This window comes from Populus alba, chromosome 6 (assembly GCF_005239225.2).
Source record: "Populus alba chromosome 6, ASM523922v2, whole genome shotgun sequence".
Lineage (NCBI taxonomy): Eukaryota > Viridiplantae > Streptophyta > Magnoliopsida > Malpighiales > Salicaceae > Populus > Populus alba.
Window position 1 is genome coordinate 4,433,533 of NC_133289.1, and position 22,488 is coordinate 4,456,020.

Below are 22,488 nucleotides of genomic sequence, written 5' to 3' on the forward strand. Positions count from 1 at the left end.
TTAGGTTGGGTTGATCAGGTTTTTAAAACCTTGACCCACTATCTATCCTATAATATTTATTTTTTAAAAAATTTTAATCTAATATTTATATTATCCAACTTTTTTTAAATACACTAATCCTTTCTAAAATTTGTCGCACACACCTTCCATACAATGCGTGGAATTTTGGAAATCGTTGATTCTCCGATCCGACGGGCATGCAAAACTTTTTTTTATCACCAAATAACTTCATGCATTTTATACAACATGTAATATTTTTTTACCAATTTATTAATTCACGTATAAATTGATTTAAATTAATCATAGTTTTTTATCCATAATTTGTTGAAAGTTGACATGGAAAAAAAAGTTGGAAGCTGACAACGAAAGAAAGACATAACTAATAATTCATGGTATAATCTGCAGCTGAAGCTTTTCTTTATTGATAATTAACTCAGGATGGAAACTTAAAATTCTTTCGAGTATCATAAAGAATCATGATGAACGTGCCAAATTCGTCATTTGAAATAATTATTATTGATAATTCCAAGATTTAAAAAGAAAAAAAATCCCTAATATAAAATAAAAATATTCGAAGACAAAGCCAATTCGACTTTGCTAGCCGATCCCACGAACTCTCCGAGAGGTCGGTCCAATACATGACGAATAGATGAAAAGTAAATTCCAAATCAATAATGGCAAGAGGAGTAAATAAAAACCTTTTAGAGGGTGATTAGTCGAATTTTACCGACCCTGTTGAAGGCGTTTGGTGGCCGAGAAAAAGTATCAAAGAGTCTTAATTCTCAAACAAAGAACAGAGATATAAATATTAGAAGATAAATATTGCTGTTGAGCCTTCACCTCCCGAAGTTGTCTTATTTTAGCCATCTTCTATGTTCTATCCCAATATCACCCTTCCGTTTCTATTTTCTTCAATCCTTACATCATCCTACTAGTTATTTCAATAGCGCGATGTCATTTGTATGAAAACGCGGTTGACTGAGAGTCCGTTTGTTTGCGTGGTTGCTTATGCGTTTGAAGCAACCACAGCAAACAATACGTTTGGTAATGTAAAAAACACAATTAATTTTCGGTCATGAAAATTCGCGTTTTACACGCGAATTTTGAGTCAAAATTAATTGACGTGCACAGTGCAATTCATTTGCACTGTGCATGCCAACAGTGCAATTTATTTGCACTGTTCACGAGAACAGTGCAAATGAATTGCACTGTTCACGTGAACTTCTTCTTCTTCTTCTTCTTCTTTTTTTTTTTTTTTTTTTTTTTTTTTTTTTTTTGTATATATATTTAAAAAAATAATATTTTATCTAATTTTATATAAAATATTATTTATTTTATGAAGTAATAGCAATAGTTAAATCCATAAAATTTAAATTAAAAATCATCAGTATTAATATATATTTTTAAAATTATTTTATAACCTCAATTTCAAAAGCACTCTTAACCAAACATATTAAACTACTTTTTATTCAACCTCAATTTCAACCACAGTTTTAACCAAACACCTATTTTTTCAAACCAACCTCAACTAAAAGTACTTTTTATAAAACAACTTTTTTTTTACCAAACACACTCTGAATATTTTAATTTTTTTTTTATTTATTTGCTTGTTCTTTTTGTTTTTTAAATGATTTTAATATAAAAATAAATTTTTAAAAATAAAAAGTATTAATTAAATATATTTTTATATAAAAAATACTTTTAAAACAAGGTGATTATTATACTAAATAAACACGTAGCAACATTGATGCGGTTATAGAATAAACGAGAGATGGTATCTGGGACAAAAAATGATAAAAGTACCAAACTAAGATAATTTCGAGAGTGAAAGGATCAAATAACACGACTAGCCCTAAATTTATATCGACGAACAAATAGTAATAGAAATGTTAAGAATATCAAAAACAAACACCACCGAAAAATAACCCAGTCCCTCTCCCTCTACCCCTCCCTCTTTCTTTAGTCTCGATTTCTTCGATAATCAAATACGATTGATTCTATCTCCCCGATTAGGGTAAGGTTGTGTATGGTTATTTTTTCTTGTCTTCTTCTATATTTATTGATTTAGTTGAGGTTGCTTTTTAAATTTGAATTTTGAATTTTTTTTTGGTTCGATTTTGTTAGATCGGCCAAAATTATCAAACAGGTTAGTGGATTTTTTTAAAAAATTTGTTTTATTATTTATGTCTGAATCAAACTTGATGAGAAATTAAATGAAAGGGAATCCTGATTAATTAATTTAAATGATTTTTTTTGGGTGCAAATTACGGCTTCTAAATACTGAATTCCGTGTATTAATTGTGAAACTGAGTGTTTTATGTCTATCTATGCATGTTTTGTAGTGAATTTTCAATGATTTATTGACTAGTTAGTGTTTTATGTCTATCTATGCAGTTTTTACAGATATTGATCGGCTTAGATGCTGTTTTGGGTATCTGGGGTGTCATGTTATAAGGTGAAATGATTGTTTTTGTTTAATTTTTGACGAGTAACAATTCTTCAAAGTGATAGATAGGTTCCATTTTAGGTAATCAGAAGTACACAGAAGCTGGGAAGGTTTGGTTTTACTTGGTTTGAGTCAAAAAGAGCAGCAGATAATATGGCTCTTGGTTGGGAAGTTGAGGACGGGGAGGGTGCTTGTCGAATGAAAAATTCCCGCTTTTATTTCTCTTGCATAAGAAGGCGTGGCATGACTTTTCTAGCTGCTTAAACTCACTTTAATGCTCATGCATATGAATCTCATCTCCTTTCTCGACTTTGGCTCCTTCGTGTGGTGTGGGCATGTGACAATTTCAGGAATAGAAGTTAGGGTGTAGGCTCTGTTGTCTTTCGTCTGTGTGGAAACTTCAATTTCTTGTGAACTAGGGCGCCTTGATGGTGTAGGTAAAAGTTAGCTGCTCTTTTTGCATGCCCTTGTTTCTCCTTTTTAGATATTTGCTTGTGTAGTTGTTATTAGGAAGTTGGACATCTTATCTGAGTGTTTGAACCAAAGTTTGCATTTGGTCAGTTGGTACACGAAGGATTGTGCTTATATTCTATGAAAATTAGCATCAGTCTGGCAGAGAATGAATGGGATGTTGTGTTTTCTTGTGTGCTCTGGCTGTATTTCAAGGTGATTTTTCTTGCAGGACTTTTGAGAAGATGGAGTCTCACGATGAGACTGGATGCCAGGCTCCAGAGGGCCCCATCCTCTGCATTAATAACTGCGGCTTCTTTGGAAGTGCTGCTACAATGAACATGTGCTCCAAGTGCCACAAGGACATAATCCTGAAGCAGCAACAGGCTCAGTTGGCAGCATCATCCATTGAGAGCATTGTGAATGGCAACTCTAGCGGAAATGGAAAAGAACCAGTGGTTGCTGTTGCTGTTGCTGTTGATGTACAGTCTGCACCAGTAGAGGTGAAAATCATCTCTACAGAACCATCAAGTGCAGCTTCAAGCAAGCCTTCTGAGATGAAGGCAAAAGAGGGGCCCAGTAGGTGTACCTCTTGCCGAAAGCGTGTTGGTTTGACAGGGTTCAGTTGTAGATGTGGAAACCTGTTCTGTGCAGTTCATCGCTACTCTGATAAGCATGACTGTCCCTTTGATTATCGGAATGCTGCTCGGGATGCTATTGCTAAAGCCAACCCAGTTGTCAAGGCAGAGAAGCTGGATAAAATCTAAGAGTCATGGACTGAAGTGATTGTTTATGTAATCAAGTATGATTCTTCTCTTTCTATCCATGAGTCTTGGTTTAAGTATGGCTGCTTTGTCTTGTTAGGTGTCCTTTATTGATAAAAATGATTCAGGTCATGATAGGAGGACATCTTTGCAGTCTAAGGAACTTTATATTCCTAGTTGATTGGCGAGGATTCCTTTGTTGGCTCCAGTGTGTAAGTCGTCGTTTGTGCTGGTTTGTGGACATCTTTGTGGGTTACTTTGTAATGTTATTTGCTGGTTGGAATGCATTTCTTTCTGGCAGTACATGGAAAATGTACCTGCCCCACTGCTTCTATCTGTGCATTTCTCTTTTGTTCATAAATCTTTTAGCAGTTCAATGCGTTTACTCTAGCTATCTGCTCTACAAAGGTCTGAATCTATGTTGAGTAAAACCAATTACTGGCAGCCTGTTTTCACTTTCTGCTTGATCTCTTGCTTTATATTTGGATAAAGGGTTCCTTGAGCTGTAGATGTCTACCATCAAAAAGCTCAAGGATGTTTTATTTTATGAACTTTTCATATGTAGTCTTTTGGCGTTATTGTCCTTGAAATATAGTCAATTAGGACTATTTTTCACCGGTGCATTTTGTGCTAAACTGTTGGATCCATTATTCAAGGATAAAAATTGCTGCATTTCTTTAATTCTATGTAATCTGTTGAGTGACTGTTATAGATGATAACTTGGTCTTTGTTCTTCTTTATTACTAAATATAGATTTTGTTTTCCTTCAGTTATCAGCAATGCATTCATTTTCTTCTTGAGTTGGGACAGGCTTCAGGGAGAAAATGTTTTAGGCCTCATTTGAGGGGATTGGGTGGGTTTTCCTGATCAGTTTTGCTGTGCATTTATATCAGCAAGCTCAGATTGTGTATATTAGCTTCCTTTTCCCCTTACCCATGATATTGAATGTATTTATTCTATTCTATCGTCCCTCTGATTTGGTCGTGCCATATTGTAATTCAAGGTTCAATGGAAGTTCAGGTCTCTGTTCAAGACTGAATTGCCACCCAATCTTTAGTTTCTAATAAACAAAATTTGTTGTCTTGAACATGCCTAATGACCAAGAATTTACCTGATTAACTTGCCCCCTTCTTTGAGGCTCGCTTCTCTCCAAAACTCTTAGCTGATTGAACCCCACTGCGATTGAAGTTCTTGAAGCACATAGTCTGGTTAGAACGGCTGATGAGTGTTTGGTTTCCTTCGCTTATCTCTTTACGTCTATTTTCTTTTTCTTACATCGGGGATTGTCTCAATTGTAATATGATAGCCTATCCAGAGCCAAAACCAGAGGGTGGATGCATTTCAAGGCTTTCCATTTTGTTGCATTTTCACGTCGCATATGGTTCCCCCTATCATTTGTAAAACTGATTGTTGGCGAGCTGTTGCCTGTTTTTATAGTTTGACGTGCATAATATTATGCTTATTAGTTGCCGTGTCAGTGACTCAGTGTTGATGTGCCCCTAACTTGTTGACACTCACCGCCAACTAATCCTAGGATTTCTGAGTTGAGAAGGGTTGAGATGGGCCCAGGATACGTGTCTCCACGTGACATTTTGATTGAAGTCTCCTGAAGGTAAGCTGTGCTCAGGCCAACCTCTGTCGCAGTCCCTGCCAAACTCTTTGTTGAAAATTCGCATGGATATACATTACTTATCAATTGATGTTACATACTTGTGAAAAAAAGTAGTTATTAGCTGTATTTGTTTTTATTTGGAAATATATTAAAATAATATGAAAACATTTTAAAAAATAATTAATTTTTAAAAATAAAAAAATAATTTTTTTTTGAAAGCAAAGTACAAGAACCAATAGGTTTTAACTCATGTGTCCGCATTTAAGGCACCTGTGAATGCTATTCGAATAGAGTAGACGTTGGAGCCTGTGGTACTATTTGAATAGAGTAGACGTTAGAGAAGCAGTGGAAGAATAAACAGTGGGTTTTTGAGGGAAGTGTGTCTTCTGGTAGCTAGCTTCTGCTTTTGGTTTACTAAAAATAAAAAATAAAAAAATTTATCTTAATATATTTTTAAATAAAAAAAGCACTCTCCACAATACATGTTGAAGTCTAATAGCCCAGCTCCAGCTGCAGTTCTCCACAGGCCTTTGAGCTCTTCCTTTTGCGAGGACTGAGAGCTGAGCTACCATGGATGGTGTCTTGGAGCGCCTTTCGCTTTCTTTTTCACCCTCAAATTTTGTTTGGGAGCAATCTTTTGACCTCTCGGACATTTTTTTTAATATTTTCATCCACGTTTCAATTGCTCTTATGAATAGCATCATATCTACGAGGATTGGAGATAAAAATGATGATAGAAAGATAATAAAAAAGTAGGAAAAAAGAGAGAAGGAAACAACTGTGTTGTTCAATAGTTAGTGTATGATAACTGTGAGCATGCAATGGAGTATAGAAGACAGACAGAATTATATTTAATAATAGTGAATAAGATAAAATAAAATATGAAAATGTTTTACTCTTAATATGTATTAATATTAAACTTATATTTATTTTTTAAAAACTAGATATTAATTATTTACTTTAATTTATATTAAGTACTAAAATTAATAATAGTATAATAACCCTAGTTATAAAATCAGGATCATCTTGGTGAGTCGATTTGGGATTCGAGGTCTAAATTGTTCCTAATTTAAAAGAAAATAGATGAATGATTGACTTGGTTGCCTTGGTCAAAAGCTCGGGTTGACCAGTGATCCAGTCGACATGAGGTAAAATACGGGTCAAAACCCATTTTTTTTATTTATCAAAACCATATCATTTTGATCATTTAGAAAAAAAATCAAGTTAACTTGGTTGATCAGGATCAATCCGGATTGACCCTACTAATCCATGACCTTGGTCTTATCTTGACTCGAGTTTTAAAAGTATGATAATAACGATTTTTATTCTTACATGCTTTGATTATATAATTTTAAAATTAAGAGTTTTTTGTATAGATATTTTAAAGATAAAAAATAATAAATATTATCGCTAGAAATATGTTTTTTATACCTTATTTTTTCAAAGTATAAAAATATACCATAATTCTTGATATAAGAGATGAAAATAATAAGGACAAAAACATATATGGTTAGAGATATGAAAATAAATATATTATATAAAAAAAATTGTTTATTTTAAATATATCCATATTCGTCTCTTTAATCAAACTCGTATTTTTTTTGTAACTTTACCTTAGATATTGAAGGTATTTTACAATCAATGATAATATTGAAACTTTAATAAAACCACGAAGGTAAAATATTGAAAGCATGTCAGATTTCTACTCTAGGGTTAAATCCTGTAAGCAAATAATTATAATCATTAATAAATGGACAAGAACATGGCAAGCAAACACGAAGGAGTGGTGTCCCTACCCCCACCGTCTGCTGAAAGCAAAGCTGGGTATTTGAGTGTGTGTAGTATTATTCTCATAGCTTTCTTCAACGCCATAAGTGAAATTTGATGGTAGCAAATTCTCACTAACCCCATCACGTCATGCCTGGTTTTTCCATCGAATGACAAAAAGGGTACCCCTCGAATCCATTGTTGGGACTTGAGGGAGGGGGAACTTCTGTCTAGGGAATACTACAAACAAAAAATACTTCGCACAAACACCCATAAACCTCCCATGTCTCTCTCTCTCAACCTAGCAAATCAAAATTTGTATCTTTTATCGTCTTGGATGCTCTCTCTCTCTCTCTCTCTCTCTCTCTCTCTCTCTCTCTTATTTTTAAAGTTGACTATTGATTGTATACAAGAGAATATGTGCTCAAAACTTTTGGGAATCTGTAAATCTCAGCAGATAACATTGTTTATACTTTCAAGTAACCAGGCTCTTGCTTAGTAGTTGTTGTTGTAGTACAAAGTTTAGGGCATCGCTTTTACTCGTTGAACAGCTAGTAATTGGTTGACATTCTAAACTACGAGTCATATGCAAAAAAAAGGAATTTGTCATTTGAAATATGTGCGGGAGAAAAGCAAAACTCATCCCCGGCAAACCCATGGCGGTGTGCTTGAATGGCATCTGCTATGTGCCTAAAAAGGGCTGACTGTTTAGCAAAAACTAAGCAGCCTGGCAGGCAGCTTGTATTAGAAAATCTTTAATCATTTCCTTGATTACTCTTGATTGCATAGCAAGGACTTCGCGAATGATGGCGGGTTGACACAAAGTGTTTGGCATTTGCCTTTAATTTTTTCTTGGAACCTCTTTTGGGTAAATAGTGAGTAGGAATTATGAGTTAACATGGCCTCCTTTTAGTAATTGCATTGGACGAATAATGTACTATTGTTGGAAAAGCTACTCGCAGGATCCATGCTTGCGACTATACAAGATCCATTTGGCAAATCTTGTTCATCATTCAAAAAAAGAAAATCACCCGTGAATTTTGCTATAATAGTTGTTTTTCTTCACGCCATAACCACATTGAATAATTATTATCATTTGTTGTAAAGTGCTAGCTAGCGATTAGAATGTTCCTCGAGACTCTAAAGAGATGGTTCGGATAGTAAGAACTAAGAAGAAGGCTCACTCACTCGTAGCTATGAAGTTTAGGTTATGTAAATAGCTTTTTGGAGAAGAGACACATCTGTATTCGATAAATCCAATTCAGAGGTTTTGGCTACAGTGTAAATTATGTTATTTTAGCTTTTATAAAACTAATTATATTTTAAATATTATTAAGATCAAATACCAAACAGTTAATCTCTCTACTGTCTTTGCCTTATCATACTTAGCATAACATATCCATTAGAAAAAGAAAAAGAAAAAAGGCATTAGCAAAGAAAAGCAATGTAATTTTCAAATAAAATTACAAAGCATCACAATCAATGCAAATATGTGGAAAATAATCAATTAAATCTCCCTATACACAAATATAACCAGTCAATAAAAGTTTCACCGTCGAGCCAAAGCCTCAAGCCCCCTTTGTTTGCAAGTAAAGTAGTTTCTTGGGATGCTTTTAAAGCAGACCTGACAGTGAAAATTTTTAGCAGATCTTCCGTCACAGGATGCAATAATGGTGTTTGTCTTCCATCTTTACACTTTTACAGTTAAAAAGTCAAAACTTTCCCCAAAAAGGTCAACTATAAAGTAAGCAGTAAACCTGTTTCAGTTTTTCAGCACTGTATTTTTACTCTGCAGTGATGTGCTAGCCTCATTGCTAGCAATGGACTACAGCCATGCTTCACTCAAAACCTCCCCATTGGTCAATTCTGATCTCCACTGAAGCTGCTCTTTATTTCTCTCCAAAATCCCTATTCATTCCATTCAGGTTTTTCTTTTATATATATATATATATATATATATATATATATATATATATATATATAAACAACATTGTTTTTAAAAGAAATTAAAAAAAATAAATGGGTTTTTGACTAAATCAACAAACTCATAAATAAATTCAAGTTTTTAATCAAATTACAGTTGATTAATTCTTTCTATTTTTTATGGAACCTAAACTAGATTAGATTAAGTTTAGAATTAACCTGATTTACTCATTTAACTATTTCGAGTTTCATAACAGTGAACAAACCCTTACCTGTGGTTTGAAAAAAAACAAAAAACAAATCATGATGGCTATGTGAAAGTCATGCCATTGAATGCTAGTTTTAGTTTAAATAATTAGCCATCTATGGTCAAGATATCTTAGGATTATTGACCGAGTCACGCCATTACATAATTATTGAACCCATATATATTTTTATAAAAAAATCTCATTGGATTTGTACTAGCTAGAGATGAGAATGTTGAGAGCAAACTCACTTAATTACAATTATCTAATTATATAAAAAGCATCCGGTGATAGTCAATTAACAATGAATTAGCAGAAAAAACAAGTCTTTCTTTGATTTAATATAGCCTAGAGTCCCCATTGTTTTTTTTTTAAAAAAACCAAGAATCCTATCGACTCTCCAAGAAATAATATAAAAAAAGGTTAAGTGACAAGGACAAGGACTCAAATTTAAGAGTTTGTCTCGTTTCCCCTACGCACCTTCGCAGTTACGTGATAAGTTTGAGAAGAAACTAAAAATAAAAATTTTGGTATGCATCGAAAGATCCCAATGTTTTCACTGTTCATCATGTGAAGAAGGAAGGTGCTTGAAGTACTTGCAGGAAAGTTGATAAATTTTTTAGAGATTTAGAGAACCATCCTAACTTCATCAATCGTCACGTATTCGCCTGTGCTGGGACCGATCTTTGATTAGATTCTCTGCCAGTCAAAGATGGCCCTCATGGATACTGAAATTTTTTAATAAAAATAAAAGAAATTCTGATAGATCTTCTTCAACATTTGAAGAAAACAAATTAATTGGACAACTCCATCTCCATGACATGACCTCATGAATTCAGCGATAAGACCGGGTAATCTTTCTGGTGAATCAGAAAAAAACCAGTCAAAATCCATGCAAAACTGTAACTAGACCATGACCCTACACCAAAATTTCTCTATTAGTCTATTCTTCTTCTTCTTCTTAACGTTGTTATTTTGTTTTTTTAATGTTATTGCTAACAACAAGGGATAAGCTAAAAAATTCTTGTTTATTCAATTTTGCATCGCAATTAATTTTATCTTTTAATTAAGTTTTTTTATTCATGTTTGATAATTATTTCATCCTGCTTTTACTTTTATTTTATAATAAATAATATAACTATATAAGAAACTTGATTTTATCTAGTTTGAGAACCACCAAGTATTGAACATCATCAACATTATTACGTGGGTGTTTGGTTTTATGGCAACCACGCAAATTTTTGTTTAGTAACAAAACAAAATCTGCTTTTTACTAATAGGGCCCACCGAATTTTAAATTGAAACCGAGGTTTTGGAGCTTCTCCTGAAGGAAAAACACTGGAACAGTGGAGCCATCACTGTTCCCTAAACTTTTAAATCAGAGTTGTTTTTTTTTTTTTCAAAAAACCAAGAAAAGTTTACACTGTACAGTGCGAGTGAATTTTAATTCACTCGCACTGTTCCCTAAACTTAAATCAGAGTTTTAGTTTTAGTTTTTTTTTTTTTTAAATTTGAAAAACCAAGAAAAGTTTTTTTTTTCTTCTGAAAAATCAGTGCAATTAAAAAACCCAGTGATTTCACTCGCACTATTCATGTAAACGTGAACACTATTTTTTTTTAAAAAAAATTAGTTTAAGGTGAATTAAATTTAACTTATACTGTAATCTCAATTTTATTCCTGATAATATTTTACTTAATTTTATTGCATGCTCAAAAAATCATGAAAACCGTAGTTTTTTTCGAATAAATTTTGTACGTAATGAAATTGTAATTTTTTTTTTTAAAAATTGAGTTTTAGTTGAAAAACTAGTATTTAATATTATTTAATAACACTACATAAATTAGAAGGATATAACATGATGACGTAACATTTGTGAAATTTGATCGCAATTCCAATTATGTTATTGCCGTGTCAGACCAAGTTAAAAAAAATTCAGTTTTTATTTTTATTTTAATTCTGTTTTATTCAAAAAATTAGAAGGAGATCACTTGATGAAGTAACAAAAAATTCAGTTTTTATTGTTGTGTGCTTAAGAAATCATGAAAAATATAATTATTTATTTCATGATGTAATAATGGTTGTTAAATCTACAATATTTAAATTAAAAGTATTTTTTAATTATTTTATAACCTCAATTTGAAAAGCATTTTTTTAACCAAACACATTAAACTACTTTTTGTTTAACCTCAATTTCAACCACGGTTTTAACCAAACATATATTTTTTCAAACCAACCTCAACTAAAAATACTTTTTATAAAACAACTTTTTTAAAACCACAATCACAACAGCAACCACAATACCAAACATATCCTACAAGTCAAGACTATCCCTTCAAGATCAGCCATAAGACGATCATAGGATGAAAAACTCAAAATCTCACAGATTTATAATCCAATTAAGAATTATGGTATCGCAAGAATTACATGTTCACTGGGTTTGCAGGATGTTCAGTGAGTCGTGGGATTAGTCATGGTGCATGCAAGCTGGCCCAGACACCAACGTAAATAAAAAAATAAAATAAATAAAGAATAAAGAGGATCACCTTGTTTTAAATCTTGTCTAGTACCGAATTCTTTTCCAGGAGAGCCATTAATCAGGATTGTAAATTGCGACTGAGATAAACATGCTTTTATCAATACCCTCTATTTGAACCCAAATCCTATATAAGTCATAACTTCATGTAGATACTTCTAGAACAAATACCTTATGAAAATCAACTATGAAGATGGATCCATGTCTGCCACTTCTCTTCAGGCCATGAACAAATTCACTGGCTATCATAAACCCATCAAGAATATGCCTACCTAAATAAATGTTGTTTGATTGAAGATGATAACATCAGACATAGCTACCTTAAGCTTGGCTGACAACAGTACTTTAGCAATAATTTTGTATAAGCCATTAATTCAACTTATAGGCATGTAGTCAGAGAAATATTTTGGTTGTTTGCAGTTTTTAAATAATTAAATTCACATATGCAGTATTGATACCTTCAGGGAGTCTTTTAGTTTTGAAAATTCATTTATTAACATCAAAACATTAGACCTTATAAATGTCCATGATTTTATTTTTTATATAAAAAGCAAGAGTGAAACCATTTGACCCTACAACTTGCGAGCCATCACAACTCCATACCGCTTGCTTGATCTCTTCTAAAGTCACCTCCTTCTCCAACCATGCAGACAATTTAGGAGTAATTGACTTGAAGTCCATGCTATCCATATACATTGGTTTGTCCACGCAGAAAGAGATTTGTTTTGGTGGCAAAAACCCGTTCCAAAAATACTGACCAACGAACAGTTTTAATTTAATTTAAAGCAAACCCTACCTAAAACCCTAAAAAGTGTAACCGCAGAAACCTCTCTGTTATATTCTTTAAAATCTGAATCACTGTTTGTTCTTACTTTAACCCAAAAAAAAGAAAAGAAAAGAAAATTTACATTTACAATGACTTCTTTGTACATGTATACCCCTCCCTTCCTAGCCCATCAACATCTGGCAATCCATTTGTCGATGTAATTCTCACTCGCTCAAGAGTCTTTACTTAACTGATAAATAGAAAACATTGAAAAGAACACACAACCAGAGCTTTCTCCGAGTCTCCTCCAATGGCCACCGCCTGCACATGCACTTTTGTTCTCTGCCTTGGCCTCACATTCTTCATGTTTAGTTCAGCTTCTTCAACTGAAGCAGATGTCCTCCTTTCTTTCAAAGGCTCCATTCAAGACCCCAAGAACACTCTTTCAAGCTGGTCCAGCAACTCAACTGTCCATTACTGTAACTGGACTGGAATCACCTGCACTACTTCACCTCCACTCACTCTAACTTCTCTCAACCTTCAAAGTTTGAATCTTTCTGGTGAAATCTCTTCTTCAATTTGTGAGCTAACCAATTTGGCTCTTCTCAATCTTGCTGACAATTTTTTTAACCAGCCTATACCTTTACACCTTTCTCAGTGTAGTTCTTTGGAGAGTTTGAATCTTAGTAACAATCTCATTTGGGGTCCCATCCCAGATCAGATTCCTCAGTTTCATTCTTTGAGAGTTTTTGATCTTAGCAAGAACCATATCGAGGGAAAGATTCCAGAAAGCTTTGGCTTATTGGTGAAGTTGCAAGTACTCAACTTGGGAAGCAACTTGCTTTCAGGTACTGTTCCTTCTGTATTTGTGAATCTCACTGAGCTTGTTGTTCTTGATTTGTCTAAGAATGTGTACTTGATGAGTGATGTTCCTAGTGAGATTGGGAAACTTGGGAAGCTTGAGCAGCTTTTGTTGCAAAGTTCTGGTTTTTATGGTCAAATTCCTGATTCTTTTGTGGGTTTGCAAAGTTTAACCATTTTGGACCTCTCACAGAACAATCTAAGTGGTATGATTCCTCAAACACTAGTGTCTTCTCTTAAGAACTTAGTGTCTTTTGATGTTTCTCAAAACAAGCTTTCAGGGTCATTTCCAAATGATATATGCAGTGCACCAGGCCTTAAAAGCCTTGGTCTCCACACTAATTTCTTCAATGGTTCGATACCAAACTCCATTGGTGAATGCTCTAATCTTGAGAGGTTTCAAGTTCAAAACAATGAGTTTTCTGGTGATTTCCCAGCTGGGTTGTTGTCACTAAGCAAAATAAAGCTCATTCGAGCTGAAAACAACAGATTTTCTGGTGCAATACCAGATTCAATGTCAATGGCAACTCAACTGGAGCAAGTACAGATAGATAACAACAGCTTCACAGGAAAAATCCCCCATGGTCTTGGTTTGGTTAAGAGCTTGTATAGATTCTCTGCATCTCTTAATGGTCTCTATGGTGAATTACCTCCAAATTTTTGTGATTCTCCTGTTATGAGTATCATAAACCTATCCCACAATTCTCTTTCTGGCCAAATTCCAGAGATGAAAAAGTGCAGGAAACTGGTCTCCTTGTCTTTGGCAGACAATAGTCTTAGTGGGGAAATCCCTCCATCCCTCGCCGATTTACCAGTGCTGACTTACCTTGATCTTTCTGATAACAATCTCACTGGTTCAATCCCTCAAGGGCTTCAAGATTTGAAGCTTGCACTCTTCAATGTATCCTTTAATCAACTATCCGGAGAAGTCCCTCCTGATCTAGTCTCTGGACTCCCTGCTTCATTCTTGGAAGGAAATCCTGGCCTTTGTGGCCCAGGATTGCCCAATTCTTGTTCGGTTGATCTGCCAAGACATCATAATCCTGTTGGTCTTAGTGCATTAGCATGTGCCCTTTTATCTATAGCATTTGGCCTGGGAATTTTGCTTGTTGCTGCTGGGTTTTTCGTGTTCCATCGATCCACTAAATGGAAATCTGAAATGGGTGGTTGGCATTCGGTGTTTTTCTACCCTCTCAGAGTCACAGAGCATGATTTAGTCGTTGGGATGGATGAGAAAAGTGCCGTTGGAAGTGGTGGAGCTTTTGGTAGAGTGTACATTATAAGTTTACCAAGTGGTGAACTGGTTGCTGTAAAAAAGCTCGTCAATATCGGGAACCAATCTTCCAAAGCATTAAAGGCTGAGGTCAAGACATTAGCCAAGATCAGGCATAAGAACATCATTAAAGTTCTTGGATTTTGTCATTCAGAGGAATCAATCTTTCTTATCTATGAGTACTTGCAAAAGGGGAGCTTAGGGGATTTAATTAGCAGAGCAGACTTTCTCTTGCAATGGAGTGATAGGTTGAAGATTGCCATTGGGGTTGCTCAAGGATTGGCATACCTTCACAAACATTATGTCCCACATTTACTTCACAGAAATCTGAAGTCCACGAATATCCTTCTGGATGCGGATTTTGAACCAAAGCTTACGGACTTTGCTCTCGACCGAATTGTGGGAGAAGCTGCATTTCAAACAACAATTGCTTCAGAATCTGCGTACTCTTGCTACAATGCTCCTGGTATGATTCTTTCACTCATAGGAAGTATTTTGTATTTACAGAAATCAGATTGTTCTTTCGGAGTTTATAACTCCGAATCACAGAATCACATTGCCAGTGTTCTTCGAATCGTTCTCTCACCATTCATTGATTGCAGAATGTGGATACACGAAGAAAGCAACCGAGCAAATGGATGTTTACAGCTTTGGTGTGGTGCTACTAGAGCTGATAGCAGGCCGACAAGCTGATCAAGCAGAATCAGTTGACATTGTGAAGTGGGTGCGAAGGAAAATCAACATCGCTAATGGAGCAGTCCAAGTTCTCGACTCTAAGATATCAAACTCTTCCCAACAAAAGATGCTAGCAGCCCTAGATATTGCCATCCATTGCACTTCTGTGCTACCGGAGAAACGACCATCAATGCTTGAAGTCACTAGAGCTCTCCAGTCTCTAGGCTCAAAAACTCACCTTTCAGATTCGTACTTGTCCACTCCTGAGGAGAACTCTGTTCCAGTATAAATATTTAAAACAAAAGATTAGCCCACCCCCTCCCTATGCTTCTGGTCTTTGTATGTAAATGAAACTTGATTTTATATTATCTCATTTTGACTTTCCTCTGATAAAAAGCAAAAACAAGTTTCAGGTTGTATGCTATTCTCTGCCCTCCCTGACATTAGGTTTGGGGTTTTGGACGTTTTGGCCACTTCAGTGATACAAATAGAACTTGGGTTACATGGTAAGTTCAATGAGTTTTTAATTTTGTTTAGTGCGTCATTTATTTTGAAAAAATATATATTAAATTAGCGTTTTTTTTTTGTTTTTTTAATAATTTTAATGTAATGATATTAAAAAATTTAAAAATTATTTTAATACTTTTCAAAATAAAAAAAAATACTTTTAAAAAATACTATGTATCGTAAATGTTTTCTATCCTTTCCAATTTTTTTAGTGTCCAAAAGCAATTGAGTTAAGACATGGTTGTTTTCTTTAAGCATTCAATTTCTATTAATTTGGTTGATTTTTTTTGTTTGCTATTTAATCAAATATAAATCATCAATGTATAATAGTAAAACATGTGTAATTCTAGGTGGTGACTCAGTAGTAAGAGCTTGGGACCAAGAGGTTTGCTCCCTCTGTGGTATCAGGTTCAATCCCTGGAGTTGCTCATACGATGACCACTGGAGGCTTATATGGTCGTTAACTTCAGAGCCCGTGGTATTAGTTGAGGTGCGCGCAAGCTGGTCCGGATATCCACGTTAAACTAAAAATAAAAAACATGTGTAATTCTAAGCGTTTTCTACCATTAATTAAGACACATGGCTTGTTTATGTGTTAATTTTAACCAATAATATTTTTCCATGTATTAGAAAATCAAAACACATATAGATAAAAATATAATTAAAAAATTGATATCAATTTGAAAAAAAAGAGAAAATATAAGAAAATTTTTAATGAAAAACTTTGAATTATGATGTCTTAGAATATATTTATTGTAATTTATTTTTACTTAAACTAATTAAAAGCTCATATCATAAGCTTCGATTATATATATTATATTAAAATTTACATATAATTTTTATTTTTCCATGGACGCATGGTTTCCCTTTGCAAGAAATAACGAACTGCCCATGTTCAAGTTTCCTTTTGAGCCTCCCATAATACACAAGTCTCCATTTTGGTCCCTTTTGTCTACAGAATACGCATTCATTAATAAACGCCAGGCTCGAAGCACAATTTAACTATTTCGTCCCTTGCATTAAAAACTCTAGTGATTTTGCCCTTGTCAATGAAAAGTATCATTTACTTCCAGTCACCAACTCTAGCAATGCCACCACCATTTCGCTAAATTTTAAATTTATTTACTAGATTTATAATTTTTTAAATAGATCAGAAATTAACTTTTACTAGGTGATAAAATTAGAATTCTTAAATGAAAAGAAAAATAACATAAAATCTAAAATCAAACAAAAAATCCATAAAAATTAAAGAAAAACAACAAAATTGGTTCAAATAACAATTTTAGAGCCTGATTTAGGGTCTTCTTGATAGGGCCAATGAAGCAAGCCCACCCCATAGAACTATTCCTAGGATAGAAAATCATGGTTTCATATTGTTCCTACGTTAGTCTTAACTAGATATCTTCTTGAACTTAGTTTTATTATACTAATTTATAAAATAATTTGTTCGACTATCCACGTAATATATTTATAGCAAATCTTTATTTTACTATCTAGAATCTTCAGTTATATCTAGCAGAGTACATTAAGATTCAAATGTAAAGACATATTCTTTAATAATATAAAGACATACTATTTAATAATATCTTTAACTAAATCTGTATAATTTTCTATTTGTTAATATAAGGTTATTTTGTTCGACTATAATCTGAAGGGTTCAATATCATAGATAAAAGAAGCACCTTTGCATTCATATATAGACGACTATATAAAACTCTTATTATTTTAAATTAATGCCATCGCTCCGATTTTATTTTCTTGAGTATCGCCATCACAAATACAATTTACACTATAATTCTAAGTTTTCCCGTAGTGTTATTAATTTTCGTTTACTTTGAGAATAAAATGTTGTTTAAGCTTAACTAGAAGAAAAAAGAGAGTAGAAACTAGGATAGGATTGAAGTTTAACGCGGGCCAACCTGCGTTTCCTATAAATAAATTTATTTTTGTTAAAAATTAATTTATTTTATATATTTTTGAATCGTTTTAATGCGCTGATCTCAAAAATAATTTTTTTAAAAATAAAAAAATATATAATTTTAATATATTTTAATATAAAAAACACTTTGAAAAGCAATCGAAACTATACTCCTTCACAGGCTCTAAAAACACGAGTACTAAGAGGTGATTGTAAATAAAAGGAAATAACATGGAAGTAATAGAGAAATCACGGTTGGTCTCTACCTTCATCCTTCTTTACAAGGGAAAAACAAGTCTAAGGAATTGAATATAGAAAAACAAATATGGAAAATACAATCCACCTGCATTTATTATTGCCCCCTTTGCTTAGATATTGCCAACAGAAAAAAAAAGAGTCAGAGGCCAAAAAGCAAAGATACCTCTAGGTTTGTGTTACGAATGTTGCCACTGTTTGGCAGTTTTTTTTTTTTGTGTCAGTAAATTCATTTACTTTCCAAAGACAGAAACACCCAAACAAAATAAATCAAAGAAAAGTGAAGTGGCTGGTTATGAACTGCCTGGAGAAGGGGAAAAAAGGGGGTGAGGGAGAAAGAGAAGAAGATAGAGTGTTGCATGCAAGTTGTTGTCTGGTTGGTATAGAGAAGCAAATTGATTTATAATTTGTTTCTAAATGTTTCACCTTCTTGTGTTGTTTTCACAATTTTTTATTTATTCTCGATTAAATCTATATATATCATCTTCATTGTTAAGGACCCTTTTCTTATACATTTCTCAAATCTCAAAAGGTATGATTTGATTTCCAATTTAATCATGTATGATCTAACAATTTATATGTGATATTTGATTAATTGCAGTTTAGGCACCAAAGGGAATTTGGACGAAAACTTCTCTAAAGCAAAAGGTAAATATATTACATTCTTTTCTTTCATCAAAAAAGAAGATGTAAAATTTTACAATTAATTATGCCTCAAAACATCATTTTGCATAACTACACAATGGATTTTAACTAGAATAAAACGAACACATAACGAAACTAGAGGAAAATTTAATTGCATCTACATAGCATAATATCACATGGACATGATATGTTTGGCTTGTGATAGATCCAATTCACATGTGGTTGATCATTACATTTAGTTCATATTTGTGCTTTCCAATTTGGTTAGTGTCCGAATCTCACAATGATTTCACCTAAGACTATGAAAGGAAGATAATCATGGAATGAATGAATTTTATCTGAAAATAAGATTCACTCCCAAACATTCTCTATAAGCTTAGTTTGAAGCCCGTGTAAGCAATTGTTGTATTAACAAAACTATGAGCTTATTCTTCATTTTTGTTATAACTATTAATTTCAACATGTTTTCTTATAATAATTTTTGTTAGAATCGATAATTTCAAGTGTTTCTTTGTTTTTGTTAGAACCATTAATATTACAATGTTTGTGTAAGAAATTATTGTATTAACAAAATTATGATCTTATTTTACATGTGTTTTTATTTATTTATGTTATAACTATTAATTATAATATGTTTTATAATAATATTTTTGTTAGAATCATTAATTTTACATGTGTTTCTTCATTTTTGTTATGATTGTTAGTTTTAATTTGTTTTCTTTCATTGTTTTTTTGTTAAAACCGTTAATTTTACATGTGTTTCTTTGTTTTAGTGTGTTTGACATTGTGTTTCAAAAGTGTTTTTGAAAAAAAAATAATTTTTTTTACTTTAAATTAATATGTTTTTATGTTTTTTCAATCATTTTGATGTGTTGATCTTAAAAATAATTTTAAAAAAATAAAAAAAAATATTATTGATATACTTTTTTTGAGTGAAAAACATTTTGAAAAACAGCTACAACCACACTCCCAAACACGTTTATATGACATGTTTTTCTTTTTATTTTTTTATAATAATTAATTTTAATTTCCTTACAATGATTTTTATTGAAGCTATTAATTTTACATGTTTTTTTTTCCTGTTGTGATTGTTTCCTTGTATAATTCTTTTTGAAACATTAATGTTACACATGTTTCTTTGTTCTTGTTGTGACCGTTAATCTTAATGTGTTTTTTAACAATAATTCTTTGTTAGAACTATTAATTTTACATGGGTTTCTTAATTTTTCTTGTGATAGTTAATTTTAATTTATTTTCTCATACTATTTTTATTAGAACCATTAATATTACATGTGTTTGTGTAAGAAGTTATTGTATTAACAAAATAATGATCTTATAACTATTAATTATAATATGTTTTCTAGTAACATTTTTGTTAGAATCATTAATTTTACATGTGTTTCTTTATTTTGTTATGATAGTTTTCTTTCAACTTTTGTTTTTGTTAAAAACCGTTAATGTTAATTTTACACGTGTTTTTTTTTTATTTTTTAATGATCATTAATTTTAACATGTTTTCTTATAATGATTTTTATTAAAACAGTTAATTTTACATGTGTTTCTTTGTTTTTGTTATAACCTTTAATTTTAATTTCCTTACAATGATTTTTATTAAATATGTTAATTGAACATGTTTTTTTTTCTTTTGTTGTGATCATCAATTTTAACATGTTTCCTTGTATAATTTTTTAGAAATATTAATGTTACACGTGTTTTTTTTTATTTTTGTTGTGACCGTTAATTTTAATGTATTTTAACAATAATTTTTGTTGAAACTATTAATTTTACACGTGTTTCTTCATTTTTGTTATGATTGCTAATCTTAACGTGTTTCGTTATAATGATTTTTGTTAAAATCATTAATTTTACATGTGTTTTTTTTGTTATAATCATTAAATTTAATTTTCTTACAATGATTTTATTAAAGCTGTTAATCTTTTTTTTTTCTTTTTTTTTTTCTGTTGTGATTGTCAATTTTAACATGTTTTCTTATATAATTTATTTAGAAACATTAATGTTACATGTGTTTTGTTATATTTATTATGACCGTTAATCTTAATCTTAATATGTTTTAATAATAATTTTTTGTTAAAACTGTTAATTTTACTTGTGTTTTTTCATTTTTCTCGTAACAATTAACTTTAACATATTTTCTCAAACTATTTTTATTAGAACCATTAATGTCATGTGTTTGTTCATTTATGTCATGGATGTTAATTTTAATGTGTTTTACTATAATGACTTTTTAAAAAATTTTAATGTTACACCGTTTCTTTATTTTTATTATGATCATTAATCTTAACATGTTTTTCAAAAATAAATAAGATTTTCAAGTTAGTTTAAATTTGTTAAAAATACTTAGATGTCCAAAATTTATCAGAAATAAAGCTCAAAATTGATTTAAGATATACCCATGGTTGCAACCTAAGATATGAACTACGAGTAATAGTTAATTCGAATTTAATAAATAAGACGATGTTTTTTTTATATTTTTCCATGATATCAAGCCCTTCTTAGTAGTAATTAGTATATAGGTTGTAAGAGATTTTTTCCCCATAATTATCCATTTTTGAAAAGATATTTTTGCATAATTGTCAAATTCTAAATCTTATCAATTATTATTTATATATATAAGCTGCTTAAATGATCTATATATAGTAATATACTTGCGAGTATGCACTTATAGATAGGTAAAACTTAGAAGTACAATAATGAATATATATATATATTTGCTTTTCTTAATTATTTCATTTAAGAAATTGAGTATAGGAAAAGGGACCTTACTATTTGAAAGAGTAATAGAGTTTTTTACGAAATTTTCTTACTAAGTGATATTGTGTACTCATGTTCATTAGGGAAAACTTTTTAAAATCATGATAGGATAGATCTTTCACAATTAATATGGTATTATAATTATTGAATTTATAAAGAAATTTTAGTATCTCCAGCATTACAGTGTTTGAAGCAACTTGACTCTAATAGTATTTTTATGCCTAATATTATAGGAGGAAAATGTTCTCTAACAATCCAAGATTGGGGCGAACTTCAGACAATCAGCGAGGTGCTGCTGCTAACTATGGAACCTCAGGTGCTGCAATTTATGAAGTATCGGATGGTAGAAGAATCTCAGAATATCAAGGTGTCGATAGGTTAGTGTTGTTGCCCCTTTTCTTCCATGGTTTTCTCTGCACATGCAAGAAAACAAGCTCAGGAGCCTCCTCTAATGCAAATGTAGTAACAGGGACCAAGGGCAATATGCAGCTCACGCATTCAACAATGGAGTATTTATACCAAATCAACCATCAAGCACAGGTAAAGCTATCTTTAATTTCCAAGATTTGTTTGCTTTCCTGAAAATCATCAATATTTTGATGATTTAACTACTAACTCGAAGGGTTTTGCTAAGGACAGTAGCTACTGCATGAAGTCGTAAAATTCTAGCCATAATACAAATCGGAATGTAGGATCCACGATTGCATTGGTTGTCTATGTAATTCAACAATTAGCATAAATTGTTTACTTTATTATTATAAATATATGCTAAAAAAGATTATCCAAAAAAGGATGAGAGTTTTCATATGTTTAAAACTATAAATATATAAGAAAATAACTCGTGACAAATTACATGCTATTGATATAAACAAAAAATATAAAAATTTTAGTATACATACTAAGCATATATCAAAGTTACAATTGATACCAAGACAAAGTCCTAGCATGCATATTAATCATATAATATATCTAAGATTAAAATAAAAGCAAAAAAATATACTTACTTGAAGCATTTTAAAATAATGAAGTTTTTATTGTTGTAATGGATGGATCTTTTGTCTTTAAAACTTTATTG

The 22,488-nt window shown here is 31.9% G+C and overlaps 2 protein-coding genes across 7 annotated transcripts; both read left to right on the top strand.

Moving 5' to 3' along the window:
* Positions 1-1,854: 1,854 nt before the first annotated feature.
* Positions 1,855-3,992, top strand: LOC118032677 (zinc finger A20 and AN1 domain-containing stress-associated protein 8). 6 transcript variants are annotated; one of them, XM_035037451.2, is made up of 4 exons: positions 1,873-2,014; positions 2,125-2,146; positions 2,395-2,455; positions 3,129-3,992. In XM_035037451.2, the coding sequence occupies exon 4, from the start codon at positions 3,142-3,144 to the stop codon at positions 3,661-3,663; it is 522 nt and encodes a 173-aa protein (XP_034893342.1). In that variant the 5' UTR covers positions 1,873-2,014; positions 2,125-2,146; positions 2,395-2,455; positions 3,129-3,141; the 3' UTR covers positions 3,664-3,992. The 6 variants fall into 6 exon arrangements, with proteins under 6 accessions (XP_034893340.1, XP_034893341.1, XP_034893345.1 ...); XM_035037450.2 differs by lacking the exon at positions 2,125-2,146 and having other exon boundaries at positions 1,856-2,014; XM_035037453.2 differs by lacking the exon at positions 2,395-2,455.
* Positions 3,993-12,694: 8,702 nt separating this feature from the next.
* On the top strand, positions 12,695-15,733 carry LOC118032676 (probably inactive leucine-rich repeat receptor-like protein kinase At5g06940). The gene is made up of 2 exons (XM_035037448.2): positions 12,695-15,107; positions 15,244-15,733. Exons 1-2 carry the CDS (start codon positions 12,818-12,820, stop codon positions 15,603-15,605), a joined length of 2,652 nt encoding a protein of 883 aa, XP_034893339.1. The 5' UTR covers positions 12,695-12,817; the 3' UTR covers positions 15,606-15,733.
* Positions 15,734-22,488: the final 6,755 nt, after the last annotated feature.